The sequence below is a fragment of the Excalfactoria chinensis genome, chromosome 2, assembly GCF_039878825.1.
Source record: "Excalfactoria chinensis isolate bCotChi1 chromosome 2, bCotChi1.hap2, whole genome shotgun sequence".
Lineage (NCBI taxonomy): Eukaryota > Metazoa > Chordata > Aves > Galliformes > Phasianidae > Excalfactoria > Excalfactoria chinensis.
Window position 1 is genome coordinate 69,518,171 of NC_092826.1, and position 17,260 is coordinate 69,535,430.

Genomic DNA, 17,260 nt, shown 5'->3' on the forward strand with positions numbered 1-17,260 from the left:
ACAACAAGATCAGATGAGAATTAAAATAAAAAACAAAAACATGAAGGATTCATAGGAGAGTCTGGGAGCCTGCTTAGAAATCACAAGTCCTGTAAAATCAGCAGCTCCTGCTGGTCGGGACAAGCAGCTGGGAGTAGAACTGAAGGAATAAAGGGCTATCAGGTGACCTGGACAGGAGATCTATCTCCTCTCTAACTGCAAAGCCCCCCCAGTGTACGTAGTTCTTCTTCCAGACAGATGCCCAGAGCTGGAGCATTAACTCTTGAACTCCCATTGCACTACATGGTGTTATGATGTAGAATAGCAGTAACCAAAAATCTTAGAACCATAACAGTGTACAAGGAAGGGGGCTACTTAATCCTATCTTTAAACATTCCAAAAAATTCTTTATGTTACAGATACTCATTTTAGCTCAATGTATCTTAATGATCCCAATTATAATGAAATTAATTTTCAACTGAAAATTTCCCATTATGCATTGAGAAGATTTAAGAACAGTAGCAAAGTAGTGAGTTTATTCTGTGTCTGAGACTTAAAACTTGCTTCTTAGTGGAAGCCAGGTGTATGCTGCCAGCTGTGTTCTGCTAAGAAATAGCCTTGCCTCGTCCATGGAGGTGGTTCTAACAGAAGGGAAAGGAACATGGGTTTCAATAGGCCTGGTTCTCCACGTTGAGGAAAGATGGTGCAAGCTCTAGCCAGAAATGGACAGCTATGTTCTGTCCATTAGCAAGAACCAAATGCTCTGGTCAGGTGCCAGCATCATGAGAGTCTGGGGAGATGGTCAGCTAGAAAGTAGTTGCAGAACAAGCATAAACACATCCACTGTTTCCATTACGTATTTGCAAGGGCAGCCACATCTACACAATTCCACATGTTTGTTCATTAGGCAGACTTAGGGACATCAGCTGCGGTAGATTTGTTTCAAACGAATGGATCTAGTTCATTTGGTTTGTGAACTGGGAAAAAAATTTAATAAAGAATAAAAGGAACCCATGAATTTGAGTACTGTAATAAAAGCTATAGTATTTCTTGATTTCAGTACTAACAGCATTCTCTGGTGAAGGTTACATACTCTGAGAGTTCTTTGTGATGTCTTATTTCAGTAACCCAACTTGATGCTACTTCTCTTAATCTTAGTAGCACAATATATCACAAAGCAGATCTGGCTACAAGAAGGCACCTTCTTGTTACATCTGAAGTCAGAGTTGCCATTAGTACAGATGATGAGAGTCCTGCTCTACTCTTTTGTGAGAAAGGGTCACCTGCACACTCACATTATCAAAGAAATACAACAGATCAGACTCCCTAGGCCGAACATTACAACTCATCTCTTGACTTCATCCTGATCACAACTCCAGACAGCAGGTTGACTTCTCACTCTTCAGCTTCCATCTACCTTACTACACCCAGGTAGTCAGGCAGATCCATGATCTACTTTTCCAAAGAGAAGGTCACATCAGCTCAAAGAAATTGGTGGCTATGTTACCTACATAATTCTCACCTGAAATGTGCATTTCACTAATCCCACTAGCAGAAGTTTCTGATTGAAAAAAAATAGCCTGCAGTCACAGACCAGAAACCGCTTTGCCCACACATTTCCATTTATCATATAGCCCAGCTCACATGGTACTTCACAACTTCATTCAGGTGGCTTCAGAAACCTGCCAGTAAACAATGATTTATTTAATTCAATATCAACTCAGTCTTAGCAGCAGCAGCCACAGTAATTCACAAAAATAAAATCCTCCCTTTCTCCTACTATCTGAAAAAAAACCAAGATGCATTTGTTTTTACAGTATAATAAACATACTTAAGATTAATGTAAGAAAATGAGTACAAACCCTAATTCTAAACTTCCGTTGCAAACAGTAATACTATAATGTGATGGAAATGATAGCAGTAACAGTGGGATGGCAAAGTTCAAGGCTGTAGCAAGTAAAGACAAGCCCAACCACAGATAAAAGAAAAAAGGTTTAGCTTACCTTCAGAGCACCTCATACATGCAGGGATCTCCAGGAAAATACCCTCAACTCCACTGCCAGCCCTTAAATGAGGTCTGGGAAGAGCTTAATCCTGTCTCTACCCCTTCCGGTCACTCAGGTATATTGCATGCAGCTGAGCCCCCTGGGTTGGCCCTCCCTTCTCACCAGGTGCTCAATCACTGCTTCAGGATGTGATTCAGCATTTCTGCTATGCAAGTGCAAAGAAAATTCAAGCAAACAGTAAAAGAAACCCATAACTGATGCTAGGGTGGAGAAGATGGAGCAAGCCACACGTTCCGGTTTCTTAAACTGCTGTCTCATGAAATTGCTGGAGTTTTGTATTTAGTATCACTGTTTGGTTTCTTCACGTCTCTATTTCCTATCTTTTTGTAGGGCTCTGTAGTAGTTGAGGAAGTCAGAGTCCCAAAATATGATCTGCTGTTGCACTCTGTGCTTTGTAACCCCTTTGCTATTTGAGCCTGGGGAAAACATAAAGAATTATAAATGCTTTGGGAAAAAGTATGTTAAACTAGTATGTTGTCAATAACAAAAAGCAAGACGATATCCCTGTCCTGAAGACTTTACAAAAGATCTCTCTTCTGCTGGAAAACATAGCTTTATCTATGTGCATAAGTCATTATGTATGACTCAAGCTCTAGATTAAAGAAATTATGACTAATGTTCTTTTCAAATGTCGGTGCAAAGTGGAAAACAGTGGAGGAAGCAGCGTGCTTGGAAGAGGGGTAATTCTGAAATGGCCAACCTGAAATAACACATTTTGAGGCAAGCAGTTTTGCAATGCAAGGTGTTTTTCAAAGGAGATATCGTCAAGAGCAGACCAGAACTGATTTAATTCAGGAAGAGCCCCTTCCCCCCTCAAACATTCATGGTACTTTCTTGTGTCTCAAGAATAAAAGAAATAGAGGGGGGAAAAAAAGTGGTTATAGAAATGCCCACCAATTTATTTGACTTAAAAATGCATAACATTGGAGATCACTTATCTCTGTCATTTTGCCTTTCTGCAGGGCTGACTACCTGACCTTACCTTAAAGCATTCTTCCTATACTGTTTGCTACTCTGACTGACTTTTAAAAAGCATGCTACTCTAAACTCTTTTCCCATGAATGTTTGAAGTTATTTTTTACCAGTCTCTGTAGTTTTTAATATTAATTGGTGTACACAGCTCTGAGTAACACATCGCTTTGAAAGGTCTATAATTTGCTCTCTACCTTAGGTATTTCGGTTTGGAGTTTAACAAAGGTGTGTGAATCATGGGCAGTATTATTTCTGGAACAGAAAACTCTTGCTCATTAATGTTTTATTCCACTTCTACCAGTACCTGAAGCCTGTGACTAGCACATATAGTTTGTAATTTGACCTTCCAATACTTAAAGGGAATCTGCAAGCAGGAGGGAAATCAACATTTTACATGTATAGATAGTGACAGGACAAGGAGTAACAGTTTTAAATGAAAAGAGGAGATATTTGGGTTTGATGTTGGGGAAGTTTTCCACTGAAGGGGTGGTGAGGCTCCATCGCTGGAGGTGCTCAAGGTCAGGTTGGATGGGGCCCTGGGCAGCCTGACCCAGTGGATGGCAGCCCTACCCATGGCATGTGGTTGAGGCTAGGTGGGCTTTGAGGTGCCTTCCAACCCAAACTGCTCCTTGATTTCTTTTTCTCTCATCCCCTTGGTTGCAGGAAAAGCTCTGCTTTGGAGCTGGAGCTGTCAGGGGTCTCATAGGTGCCTGCACAAAGGCTCTCCCCGGTACATAACATTGCTGTCCCACAGCTAGGTTCTGCCATCTGGTGTGCAGCGAGCCAACTTCACACACAGAGCTGCTTAATTTTGCGTATGATGGGGAGCCAGGTGGTGACTGCACACAGCTAGTGCACCTTTACATATCCACTGCGTGATACTGATATCAGTTTGTGCACACAACATTCACCGCTCGCAAGTAACATCACTGCATCACTCCACCGTTTCCCATCGGTTCTACTCATTCAAACTAGCACGCATGCCCCCTGCTGGTGCACTGGGGTATTGCCATTTCTCCTTCCATTCCATGTGATACCAAGCGTCCGGAACGGGAAGGAGAAGGGAGAAGGAGAGCGGGTGCCTTCCGACGCTGAGGGTTGGGGGTGACTATTGCTGCTGTGAACGCCGGTCAGCGGGCAGAATGCCTGCGGGTCTGTGGCGGGGTGGGCAGGTGAGGGGCTGCGGCACAGGGGGCGAGATGTGCTGCCGAAGCAGCGTGGTGTCGTGGCACGCAGAGGGGCTCGGGTGGGAGAGCTCGGTGACGTCTAGGGGAAGCGTTGTGGCAGGTGGGGGCTGTAAGCTGGGGGTAGGAGCGTGCTTCACAGACACAGAAGAAAGCAAGGATCGCCATGCAGGGGATGAAGCATGGAAAGGAAGCTGGTGTTCCTTCCAGCGAACTGGGTTCGGCAAAAACAGTTACTGAGCACAAAGAGCAGCCAGCAGAGGAAGTGGGAGAAGGATATCTATGCAGAAGTACTGGGGGACCTGAGGGGAGAAATAGGGTTAAATCCTATTTAATCCTATTGTGACGCCTGACGACATGCCTAGAGATTGTGAAATATATCTGCACATGTCTGATAATCCTTCAGCAATGGAGACATCTGTGGACAGGTGAGGACTTATCTTTTTCATAGAGAAACTTTATCCTATGGGAAGAGGTGCTTGCACTATATGTAAACTAGGCTAGACTTTGTGGTTTTTTAATACACGAATGTGAAGCTAGTTGCTCTTAACATATTTTTTTCTAGTGCTTCTGTAGATACTTTATGAGAGAATATGAATCCTTTGGGAAACCATGATATAGCCAACGTGCTGACTCTTGAGAGTTACTGATTTATGGTCATCACGTGTATCTGTTGTTGAGCTCCCTTGATGATCTTAAGTCCCATTTGTTTTGGCATTGAAACTGTATTAATTCTAAGAGAGTGCTGCATATATATATGTATTTCCTTTCTGGCTTATTTAGGAAGATATACTATCTTCTTTCTCTACAGTTTGGCTACCGAATGAAGAAGAGAAATTCCCACTGAATGTTTTTCTCTCCATTTTTCCTAGCAGAAGTTAGTAAGGTACTCTGTTATTTCTGCTCTTTGCCACTTAATATTTTTTAGAAGACAGAAAAGTGTCCTGTTTTGCTGAATTAAATCATTATTTTTGTTCATTTGCCATTTTCAGAGCATACGGTTCCCCCCCCACCAATAGCTCCGTAGCAGCTACATGTTGTGCAGCCAGTCTCTTTTGTGACTTTAATGTGATAGCGTGTATCTAAAAGCACAAGTCATAATGTTTTTTTTTCTATGCTGCTGTATGTTGTGTTTCACAGCTCACCTCAGGGTAATGTCACAAACTCTGTATTGACAGAATATCAATTAAGTGTTGCACCTGAAATGGGCATCCTGGACTACAGCAAAAAAGAATGGAGAGGAAATACACAAGTAGCAAAAAGGAGGAGAAAGGTATATTTTCTTTTTTCTGACTTCACTGGGCTTGTTGTTTCTATTTCTGTGTTTCATGAACACTTTTTACATGAAAGATTTTTTTAACCAGGAAAAGTAATGGCAATATTTTTCAGTGTTAAGTCTTCAAAGCTGCTGGCAGCTGGATGATGGTTTTGCTCACACTCATTCAGAGTGTGTGTTCAGTAAGGCTACTTGTGACAGGCTAGGATTTTGGTTTAATACTCTTCTTCATTATGCTTTTCAATTTCAATTTGGTTTATTCCCATGAAATAGTAATCTTAAGGGCTACAGAAATGGCAGAGCAGATGGCCAAACCTTTATTTTTTAGAAGGAAATTAATTGAAGTTGGTGAATCGCTTGATTTTTAAGATGGGGGGCTTTGTTGGGTACTATCAGTTTTGTTTTGCTTTTAATTTTTTTTTCTGATACTTATTTTCTATAAGATTTTTGACAAGTTTTCTTATATTACTCTTGAGTTACAGCAATAGAAAGCGAAGCAGAGATTGGTTTGGGTGTTCTTTATTTTTAGATTGTGTTGGACGAAAAAAAATAGTGGTATGCACAAACAAGCTGAAATTGTTTTGTGTAAATTGAGGCTAGTGACAGTACAGATGTAGAGATTTGGGTCTTGTTAGGTGAGCTGAAAATACATACTAAGCTTTGGAAGCTGAGTTTCAGCAGTGCTTCTTCTGTTACAAGTGTATGCATGGGAACAGCAAGGAGGGGACAAATGTGATGAGACATCAGAAACTTTTGTGTAAAGGCAGATTTTTCCCCCAAGGCATAAATAAGCCGCATGTGACAAGTATTGGGTAAATGGTATAAACTATTGCTGAAACTTGTTGCTGTGTTTTAAGGCTTATGTTCTTATGTGTTGGGGTTTTGTTTGAAACCGAAGTGGGCTAGCTACCAACCTTTCAAAGATGTTTCTGCTGTGTAGTCAGATAAATGCCACAAGCAGTTCCCTACTTCAGTTTCATTGGTTTCTTGTTTGATATTTAGCAGAACTACAGAAGTTTTGTTTTTTGTGAAGTGAAATTTTTGACATAAAGTCATACTTATTTCCAAGTCATTGGTTCGATCAAACCTTTCTTGGTTTTTGAGAGAGGTTTATCATTGAATGCTGATATTCCTTTATGATACTGGTGCCTACAAATATCTTATTCCCTTGAAATGTTTTATTAATGCTTTTGTGTTATTTGGATTTTTTATTTTCCTAGGGATATGAAGCAGTTGCACAGAAGCTAGCATCAATAAGGCAGGTACGAGGTGATAACTACTGTGCTCTCAGAGCAACACTGTTCCAGGCACTAGGTCAAGCTACTCAGTTACCTTGCTGGATGCAGAGTGAGAAGTTTACTATGGTATGTGTCAAGTAGGTCTTTTGAGAGTAGATGTTGTCTCTAACCTGTTGGGTGATTTTTGTGGTCCCACTTCTGTTACGTACCAACACATCGATATTCCTTAGATTGAGAAGCAGTAGTGTTCTTTTGCATTGTAGGTTTACAGTGATGGCTCCAACTTGGAACTGAGTCCACATCTCAGTAAGATCTTTCCCCTGCAGGCAGGAGGTGCAGAAGCTGTTCCCTGTCAGGCTGGGCTGTGCCTCAGAACATGGCGCCGCCTCCTCTGCAGTGACATCACTGACCACTGTGAAGTCACAAAGGGCCCTGGGCACAGAGGCAGCTTGTCCCCACGCCTTAGCCACTCTCGGACCTGACAGCGTAGCTGTTGGAGAGGGTTTGGCTCACTGTTGGAGAGGGTTTGGCTCACTCCTTAGCGAGCTGCGTGTTTTGTGTTTCACTCCTTTGCAATCCTGTGCTCCAGAGGAATGGAGCAACGAGGTGAAGGCGTGCGTGGGGACTGGTAAGGATGTGGTTCCTTCACAAGTTTTAAGGGAACATCTGTTGCTCCGTTGTCGTCTTCGGAGCTGCACAGATACTGCCTGCGTCACCGTTCTTCACCACGCTTCTCCTCCTTTTGTAGGCAAACTAAGGTTTGGCAAACAGTCGCCCTCGTGCTGTGCACTATGGCTGTGGTGACCTTCGGTGAGTCTCTGTAGAGCTCTGACTTGAGGATGCTTCTTTAGGAAGCCCCCAGTGGTTTGTTCTGCCCAGGGACAGGGGAGTGGGCAGCCCAAGGCAGAACGCCAAGTCTTTATGTAGGCAATTGATTGAGAGCTTTGTGGAATTCCTGACAGGCGTTTACTGCATTGGAAGCGCTGTTGAAGGGGTCAAGACGGTGGCAGGAATGAATCCAAGGTAAAACACAAAACAATCTCCCTTTGGCTAAACCGTTCTTTAGAGGAGCTCTGCCCCTTGTCCGTGACCACTTCTTACCCGACTCACACTTCCATGGCACAGTGCCCGTGCTTCTCCCGTTTCCCATTCTCGTCTCCCAGCTTTTCTTTCAAACCGCTACAGCTCCACGATCCCCCAGAGTTACCCAGGAAGAACCTTCTTGGTTGGGATCTCTTGGAGCTTGCCAGCCAGTGTAGTCAAGTCTCTACGGAACCTTGGCTACCCTGTTGTCACGCGCAGTGAGGCTCGTTCGCTGCCTCACAGTCCCTTGTCTTGTGAGAAGAGAGCCGTGTTCACTTCTCTCCGTTACCTGCTGTCTCCAGGCTGGTGCATGGTAAGCTGGAAATGCCGAGCCGCAAAGAACGGAATCAGATCCAGCGGCAGCTTCATTTCCTGCAGTGGGGAGCAAGGGACATCACTGTGCGTGCTCTCCATGAGGTCTTCCGTAGAACTGAACTCCCAGGCATTACCGGCGAGGTAAGAGGACTGCCTGTCAGTGCTGCCTGTCCGTCATGGGGCGTCCCGACAGGAAAAAGCCTCTCCTTTCCTGCCACAGCCATGTCCAAATCACTGGATTGAGCAGCCCCTCTCCATTCCTGTGCCAGATGTTCATAGTAGAGTTCTGGAGGTTCCCAGGCAACTCCACTGTTGCTAACATGCAAGTGGAGCAGCCAGGTTTGCTTTGGCTGGCTTTGCAGGGAAGCTGGGAGGCAACTCTTTTCCCCATTCTTAATCCTTCTGACGAGCTCTCTCCTTTGTCTTCCTTCCCAGGCTGTTCAAGGCATGATCAATAAAGTAGTGGAGAATCTGGATGAAAGCCCATTCCGGATGCCCAATTATGCCAACAAGACTTCAGGTGCCATTACACTGTAGAAACAGTCAGCCCAGAGAAGTTGATTCCAACGCACTTCTTGTCTACTATGACAGGATGGGCATTTGGGCAGTGGTGGGGGAGAAGGGGTGATGAGTGAACGGCCGCATTGTGCCCTGAGAGTGTGCTTGCAGAGGGAGTCTTCAGTGGGCTGGAGCACATCTGGAAAGCACTACTCCTTCTTGTTTTTTTTCTCACGCGATTGCTCAGCTGGCTGTCAGTTTATGCTGCCCTTTAGGATAGTTGAGTCCCTGCGTTGTGTTGCAGAGGGAAATGGCAAGAGATAAGAAGGGAATTATCCCTGTTGGGGATGTATGATGCTTAGAAACTTTCTTCAGGAGGACAGTGCAAGGGCAGCCGGCTTCTCTGTGCAGCTGTTTATGTGGAAAACAGGGTCAGCAGGCCTCGATTCCTCCTGGCCTTGCTTGACCACTGTGCTCGTGTTTTAATTTGCAGGCGCTGCTATTGTTCATTCCAAGACTTCACCCTCCTGGTCTGGAAGTGGGAAAGTCTTTTGGCAGTCCTTGCTGGTGACACCTTATATGAGGGCTCCTGAGATTATTCTTGAGGTAAGAACACTGAGAAACAGGAGAACAATGGTTTGGGGTGGAGGGGGCCAAAAGCCCTGCAGAGGGTTGTCCTTACCCTTGTCCTCATATCCCAGCTTGCCTTACCAACCGTCTTCTTGCAAGGCCCCAGTCCCCTCTTGTGTATCCCCACTGAGAATTTGTTCCACCAGACTGCCCCCAGTCCTCCTTGTGCAAGCTTCTGCCCTGCTAGCTTGCTTGTCTTCCCAGCCATCGTGGAACTGTCCAGGCTGGCATTGAAGGGGAACCCATGAGGTGCCATAAGAGATCTGGGCTGCGAGATCGCTGGGGCTGTCAGTGGACCCAGGTGGGCACAGAGGGCATGCACTGCAGGAGGGCCCCATGTTGTGTTTGCCAGCCCATCCAGGCACTGCTTCCGAGCTACCTGAACCAGAGCCCCGGCTGGTGCCGGTGGAAGGAGGTGGGACTGGATGAGAGGGAGCGATTGCTTCCCCTTGCAGGAAAGGCTCGTGCAGGTCAGCCCTTCTTTGCCCTGGCACGTGACCCTCAACCACTGCAGCCCCTCCTTGTTTTCGGCAAGTTGCTCCTCCAAAGAAGGAGCCTGAGAGCTTCTGCCAGTTGTGCACCCAGCTCCCTGCCATGCATGTATGCCTGTGCTTTGGAGCAGAGCTGATGGGACAGTACACCTCTAGAGCATCTGATGCTGGGGCAGGAGTTCCAGCCAGGACTGTTTCGCATGTGAACACTGTTTCTTCTTCTCTTTTTAGCCTGACAATCACCCAGGAAACTGCTGGCCTTTCCCAGGAAGCCAAGGGCACGTTGTCATCAAGCTGCCCATGGCCGTCTTTCCCACAGCAGTTACTATGAACCATGGAATTCCAGCAGGGGCGTACCATGCAGACAGCATCTCCAGTGCTCCCAAGGACTTTGCTGTCTATGTAAGTAATTCCCCTGGGCTGTGGGGGTTCTGCGTAGCATTTGAGGTGGACAGTGGTTGCAGCTCCAAGAGCACTGTGGCATGCAGTCCTTCCCTGCCTTGGCAGAGAAAGAAGCTTCTCAGAGTTGCTCCATTTCCACAGCATTCCTTTTCTGTCCAGTGTAACGCAGCAAAGAAGGTTTCCCACTCGTGGGGCGAGTTGGTAGTTTGAGAGGCACAGGGAAAGGGAAGTGGCAGAGTGGATGGTTCCAGACCGCCTCTGCTTCCAGTCCCTGTGGGGCTCTGTGATCCGTGTCCGGCAGCGCATCCCACTGTTCTGTTTTCCCTACCCCTGTCTTCCTGTAGGGCCTGAAGGATGAAGAGGACGAGGAAGGAATTTTCCTGGGAGAGTTCACCTTTGTTCCAGGCCAGGCTCCCGGTCAGACCTTCCAACTGAAGGTACGCTGTCAAAGAGGGGCGTGAAGCGTGGGAGAGGAGGACCAGGTTGGCTGGGCAGAAGCTTCCAAGCCAGAGGTGTATGGGGGCCCTCTGGCATTTCTTCTGCTGCCACTTCCTACCTGCATATGCCCAAAATGCCGTGCTGTTTTTGCTTCCGTCTGGTTTTTAAGCTTGCAAGCTACTACAGCTTTTAGTACTGCTAATGTTCAGCTGCACTTGCAGCAGAAACCACCAGGGCCAAGTGACTTGCAATGACACAGAAGTGGCCGCCTCTCGTAGTATGCGATACTGTTGGTGTGCTACTTTCACACTGGGGATGTGTGGCTTTCCAAGGGTTTTGTTGTTGCCGGTAACAGGCAGCGTAAGGGAGGCCATTCTGCCTGGGTGACTTGTTAGAGAAGTTAATGAGTGTAACATCATTACATGTTATGTTTTTTGTGCATGCACGCACACTCAAAGCAAGTGCAAAGAACTTGCCTGCGTATTTGCTGCAGCTTTTGGTAGCTGTTTATTTCTTAAAACTCAGGTGGCCAAAGAGATGGAGCAGGGTAAGAAATGTTCTGATTGTGCTACAGGAGCACATCAGCGTGTCAAAGACCTAGGAGGGCAGCCTGAAGTAAGATGTTGCGTGACTGTGTCGCTCCCGCATTGTCAGTGGTCTAAGAGAAGAGAGGAAAACACATTTCTTTTCTTTTTCTCATTGCAGAACAAGCTCTCTGGGCTCATCAGTTACGTGAGGCTGCAAGTGCTGAGCAACTGGGGCCACCCGGAGTACACCTGCGTCTATCAGTTCAGGCTCCACGGCGATCCAGCCCGTGACAACGATGCCAGGGGAAAACTGTCTGGCTAGGGGAATGCTATCTTGCTTGGGGAAATCTGATTGGCTAGGGGAAATCTGATTGGCTAGGGGAAATCTGATTGGGAAATCTAATTGGCTTATCTCAAAATAAATTACTTAAACATTTCCCATGTTGAATCTCTTTTGTCCGTCAGAGTAACTGTTAAGAGATCTTTCGGTCTTTATCTCGACCCACATGCTTTTTCGTCCCCATGTAGTTGTTAAGGGATGCGGGGAGAGGGAGCTCTCACATTGCATATCAGGTATATAGCTCTCATCCCTAATATCTGGGTTAGTTGAGCATCCTGCTGTCATCAGGCCATGGCCAGCGTTGGTTCTGCCGGTATTCTGGCTGGCAGGAAAGGACTGAAAATGTTTTAAGATGGCCAGATGTTTTTTAAGACTGCTCCCTTTTGTGGTAACGGTGGAAGCTTATAGTGAGAACATTCTGGAAGCTTGTGTGCCCTGGTGACGCAGTGTTAGAATTGCTGCTTTCAACACCGGTGGCCCGTAGTTCGAATCCCCCCTGTGGCGCAGGGGGTAGAAGTGCTGCTTCGCTACACAGAGGGCTTAAAACCCAGGAGTTGGACTCGATGATCTCTAATGTCTCTTCCACCTCACACGATACTGTGATACTGTGATACTAGATGAATCATTGTACTGTGGCATTGACTAACATGCTTTAAATCAGACAGATGGAAAGGTTATTTTCATTTACACATTTGTAGAGGAGAATCAGAATCTGAGAAATGAAGAGGAACGAAGAGGAGTCTGGCTTCACCCCTTCTGGTCACTCAGGCACACTGCATGCAGCGGCGCTCCCCTGTGTTGGCCCTGCTTTCCCACTAGGTGCTCAATGACTGGTTCTGGCCATGACTTAGCATTTGTGCTACAGTGGGCTTTAAGGTCCCTTCCAACTCAAACCATTCTGTGATTGTTTCTGAGGTAGTTACTCTCCTAACACAATGATAAGGCTAAACAAGGTTCAAGAATGATGCAGGTGGAGAAATAGTGAGGTTGGACTCTTATCATAGTATCATCATAGTATCATAGTATCATAGTATCGTGCGAGTTGGAAGGGATCTTAGAGATCATCGAGTCCAACTCCCGGGATTCGAGCCCTCTAGTGTAGCAGAGCGGCAGTTATCCACTTGCGCCACAGGGGGGATTCGAACCCGGGCCTCCAGTGTTGCAAGCGGCGGTTCTAACACCGTGCGCCACCGGAGGCACTTATATTGTCCAAGAGCAGATCAAATCACTTCCAGAATGTGTAAATCTTATGATTTCTACCCACATTTAAGGCTGTACAGGCCAGATTTTATTTTGCTGACCTTATTGCAGAGTACAAAGATGGTCCTGGCCATCTGCGCCATACCCTTTGGTCTGATATGTGAGGCTGCATAACTATGTAGGGTACCAAAGGGGAGGTCCTGATTTGCCACAGGGACATGATTAAGGTCTCCACAGCAATGAAAACAGGAGTGTTGACCATGATGTCTGCAAGCCCTGTACATATTAACGGGGGACTACTGATCCCCCAACCTCCAGTAATGTCCCCCAAGGTGCAAGTAGGCCACACCACTTTAGTCCTATAATTTGGATCCTAAGCAGGGAAGCCCTTGTTGTCTGTAGCATCTTCAGGGCACTGGGTCTGCAGCCTCTAGGCCATTCATTTAGGTCCTGCAGTGTTTTGTAGAGTCTCTTTGTCCACCCCCCTGCAGGGACTGAGTGCCTTCAGGGCAGCCTTGAGGATACTATTACATCATTCAATAAGGCCTGCCCCCATCAGATTGTATGGCAGGTGGAATCATTACTCACTGTTTTATTCTGCCCAGTGTTGTATCATTGCACCAGTAAAATGAGTCTCTTAGTCGTTCTTGAGTACTCAAGGTGTCCTGTAGACAGACATCAGCTTAGTAAGTGCCTTGGTGGTATATGCCTGGTTTGCTCTAGGTACTGGATAGGCCTGCAGTAGCCCACTTGCAGTATTGATGCAGGTCAAGGCATATCTCACTCCCTCAGACTGAGGGAGGGGCCCAATGTAATCAACCTGCCATTGCTGAAGGGGACTGCGTCCTCCAGCAATGTGGGCTGTTTTGACAGTGGTATTGGTCTCATCTTGTAGCAAGCATTACAATCTCAGCATGCCAGGATGATAGTAGACAGTTGTATGGGCAGCCCCAGTGCTTTAGCAGCTGCCCAAACTGTCTTTTGTCCAGCATGCCATAGATTCTGATGTAACCAACAGGTGATATTCTCAGATGGTGAATCCTCAATCCATTGAGCTTGGGCCATTGTGTCGGCTTCATCATTTCCCAGTGACTGTAGGGGCTGGTGACAAGAAATGTGGTAGACATGTACAGTCCAGTGTTTAACCACATTCCATGTCTAACCACATATCTCTGCCCCAGATTGGTCAGACTTAAGGATGTAAGCATACTGGCCTATACCTTGGGATGTGGAGCACTTACTGGACTAATGCTCTCTCTTTTAATGGTTCTGACTGTTCACTTTTTACATCCTAATATATATTTCCAGAATTAAAGGTTACAAGAAATAATTATAGCAGCAGGGAAGGTGCACATCTTTGGAGGCTGGTGTTTGTTTCATAGAATTATAGAATATCCCAAGTTGGAAGGGACCCATAAAGAACATCAAGTCCAACTCCTGGCTCCACGTAGGACCACCCAAAAAAACCCAGACCTTTCACTGAAACTCTTCCAAGAGCCCCTTTCTTTGAGCAGAGATAGATATATTTTATGTATTGCATAACATGCTGGGTTTTGCTTTTCTGCAACATACCTGGGTGTTTGGTTCTCGGGGCAGTTGTGCAGAGCTGAGAGTATCCACTTGGGTGACAGCCCACTTTTTTCAGCAGCACATCCACTTTGCAACCTTTTCTGCCTCCAGTTGGCAAAGTTAGTTTTCTGTGTTGGGGTGTAATGAACCACAAGGGAAGACTTGTGTTTTGGAGGAGCACGGTCCTTTCAACAAGTCAGTAGGCAGGAGCTGATAGCAGCTTCTGTTTTCCCATCTGAGTCTGTCTTCTGAATTTATACTGTAGAGAGAAGGGAGGGGGGCAGAACCAATAATAAGGTTGCTCCTCTGGGACTGCTGCTGATTGATTTGCTTAGGTAATAGTGCTGGGGAAAGGGAGTCATTAAAACAATGAGGGAAATAAAACACTTTAGGCATCTGACAGTTAATCTCACTTGCATTGGGTAGCACTTGCACAGTGACAGGCTGTACTTAAACTGTCTCTTGCCCTGTGTCTCAGATTTCCGTCTTCTTTCCAGCCCAGAGAACACCCAAGTGGAGCAGCAACATTCAGCCTCCTGCACACCCTCAGGTACTGCTACAGGAGATGCTGGCTTGGTGTTTTTAATCTGTCAAGTGCTTCCATTATGTTTGCTTGATATACTCCTGTCGCCAAGGCTTTTGTCTCATTACATTGTGCTGAAATAAAAAAATAATAGATAACAACAAACCAAACCAACACCTTTTAAAATTAACCAAAACAACCCAGTGCTTTTCCAAATGTAATAGGTAATGAGAAATATTATGTTATAAAGAAAGGGCTGGTGAACTTGGAGCGCTGCTTAGGGCTGTTTAAAGCAAAGCTGTGACAGCTTCTGAAATCATCAGATAGTCTGGCAGCCAAATGAAGTATCTGAGTGTTCCTAAAACCCTTAGTCACCACCATCCCATATACGCTTCATCCCAACCAACCTGTCTGCCTTTGAAGGGAGAAGATGGAAAATGGCAACAGTGATCTATGCTCATGGGAAGTTCAAAGGGAAGAACTGTGTGAGATTTCTCGTGAGGAACCAGGATATAAGAGCTAAGAGTGCTGTTGTAAAGGCAGCTCTCTTGTATGGAAGGAACTACCTTCTCACTGGTGTCTTGCCACAGAAACACCAGGCTCTCCAAAGAAACACTGCGTGGATGATGCATGAATGATAGTGGTATTTGGGCGAAGCATAGTGTTGTCCATTTCGGTTGCAAAAGGATACAGCAAGCAGATGGAAAATGTTCAGTGTTGGTATTGCTCCCTCCTGCAATTGTGGACCCCTGGTTGAGGACCCTTGTCTGAGGTCTCTTTGTGCCTTCTGAGGAAATAGCCCAGATTAAGCCTGGATTCAGTTCACTGAGGGAATGGCAAATTGTCCTTCTTACCAGTGAAGGAGCAGTCAGGGAGCACCTCTCTGCAGGCAGTGAGGAGTACCTGCTGAGGGGAGAGGAGACTTCCAAGGCTGCAAGCAAAGAAGGTGAGTTTTAAGGTGAAATAACACAAAAGATGGTAATAGATATTCAAATGGCTACTTATAGGGAAAAACTCACCAATATGGATGCCTTCAATCTGGATGAAAAATGCTGAGGCTGGCTACCTGGTCTCCACAAAGGAGCTATCTCAAAGAGATACTGCCTTAGTGGTGGTCAGCCCTTAAATGAGGTCTAGAGGAGGTAGAGTCAAGCTCCACCCCTTCCAGGAGCACAGCTAAATTACTCTCACCTGTGCTCCCACAGCTGACCCTACACTTGCCTCAGTTGATTAATCAGAGGTTCAGGCTGTGATTACCAGTTTCCCATACAGTGAGTCAATAGTGCTATCATCCCTCTATTCTATTTTTTCCTTCTCACATGCTTACAGCCTGACTTCTTGTTTAGGGAGAGAGAAATAAAGCCTATATTGTCTGCAAAAAGTGAAACAGTCAGACCAGTTGCGTGTGACTGCCTGTTTCCTCACTTTCTGCCCAAACCCACAGTGCAGCAGTGATCCCAGGACATGTTTTGCAGCTGGGCTCTGGCCCTCCAGCAGTGGGTGCTGCCTACCAGCCCTGTGCTGAGCAAAGAATGGACAAGGTCTGCAGGGCCTGCAGCTTGTTCCTGTATGCCTGAGACTGCTGAGTCCCTGCCTCAGGAAACTGAGAATGCTCTACCTTCCTTCTCCCTCTTGAGCGGGAGGAACATCAACCCAGGTTAAAACCAGAAACCCCAAACCCACTGTAGAGATGAGGCCAATAGAAGTGGCACCAACACCTGTGTTCTGCAGAAGCAACCTCTTTTTCTGTGCCTTATCCCAGCCCACCTGTTTAATGGTGTCGATTTTTTTCTTGCATGGCCTCCTGCCAGGCCAGTGATCTCCACAGGGACAGCCAGGCAAGGTCAGGCCATGCCCTCTGCAAGTGGCTCATGGGAAGGCTGTGCTGGGTGCCAACAGCTAATGAGTGCCTCAGGGAGTTATCTCTTGCTGATTTAAAGGCCCTAATTATATTTCTGGCCATGTTTTGCATTCTTGGCCTTGGGCAGGAACCAGCTATGAGGTGGCCAGGAATGAGCTGTCAGTGGTTGAAGAGCAAGAAGGGGCAGCCACAGTGTCCTCCGCCAGTGCAGGGGTCTCTGAGGGCTCTCTGGGCAAAACATAGTGGCTGCACCCAACAATGCTATGGATTGGATCAGTATACACCATACAGAGAGCTGCTGCCCAGCCTAAAAGCTGAAAATAGAAAACAGCATCTGACCTGGCCATTTTGTGCCTCCCCAAGAAGACAGCAGAGGCAGCAGAGACCTTCAAGTTGGCCACAGGTGTGAGCAACACCCTACAGAACTTTGTAAAGCTTTACATACAGCAGCTGCTCAAGCATCGCGTCAGGGGCTACTCAGACTGTTTTCCCACCCTCAGCCTCCTTGCTGCAGTGGGTGGTGCAGATTTGGTTGCTCTGGAGTGCACAAGGGACAGGAATATTGTTCAAATGCTAAACATTTTGGGTGAAGGAATGTTTTCGCAGCTTTCTGAGAGAGCCTTTGGGGGCTTGCCAGACGGGTGGATGAAGGATCTTCTCATGACTTT

The 17,260-nt window shown here is 46.3% G+C and overlaps 1 protein-coding gene and 2 long non-coding RNA genes across 3 annotated transcripts; 1 reads left to right on the plus strand and 2 right to left on the minus strand.

Moving 5' to 3' along the window:
- Positions 1-4,040: 4,040 nt before the first annotated feature.
- LOC140248331 (SUN domain-containing protein 3-like) lies at positions 4,041-11,534 on the plus strand. Its single transcript, XM_072328985.1, has 13 exons — positions 4,041-4,189; positions 5,013-5,087; positions 5,380-5,474; positions 6,698-6,841; positions 6,979-7,343; positions 7,464-7,525; positions 7,678-7,738; positions 8,101-8,254; positions 8,549-8,633; positions 9,105-9,217; positions 9,964-10,134; positions 10,479-10,571; positions 11,278-11,534. The coding sequence occupies exons 5-13, from the start codon at positions 7,309-7,311 to the stop codon at positions 11,419-11,421; spliced, it is 918 nt and encodes a 305-aa protein (XP_072185086.1). The 5' UTR covers positions 4,041-4,189; positions 5,013-5,087; positions 5,380-5,474; positions 6,698-6,841; positions 6,979-7,308; the 3' UTR covers positions 11,422-11,534.
- A 1,213-nt stretch (positions 11,535-12,747) lies between these two features.
- On the minus strand, positions 12,748-14,670 carry LOC140248741 (uncharacterized). The gene is made up of 3 exons (XR_011902882.1): positions 14,622-14,670; positions 14,212-14,467; positions 12,748-13,304 (listed from the first exon to the last, which is right to left on the minus strand). It is a non-coding gene; the product is annotated as an uncharacterized lncRNA (long non-coding RNA).
- A 14-nt stretch (positions 14,671-14,684) lies between these two features.
- Positions 14,685-15,823, minus strand: LOC140248742 (uncharacterized). Its single transcript, XR_011902883.1, has 3 exons — positions 15,751-15,823; positions 15,586-15,662; positions 14,685-14,865 (listed from the first exon to the last, which is right to left on the minus strand). It is a non-coding gene; the product is annotated as an uncharacterized lncRNA (long non-coding RNA).
- Positions 15,824-17,260: the final 1,437 nt, after the last annotated feature.

Coding starts and splice junctions, on each gene's coding strand:
- LOC140248331 (XM_072328985.1), top strand. CDS start 7,309: ATGGAGCAACGAGGTGAAGGCGTGCGTGGGGACTG. Junction 8,255..8,548: donor TCCCAGGCATTACCGGCGAG/GTAAGAGGACTG, acceptor CTTCCTTCCCAG/GCTGTTCAAGGCATGATCAA. Junction 9,218..9,963: donor CTCCTGAGATTATTCTTGAG/GTAAGAACACTG, acceptor TTCTCTTTTTAG/CCTGACAATCACCCAGGAAA.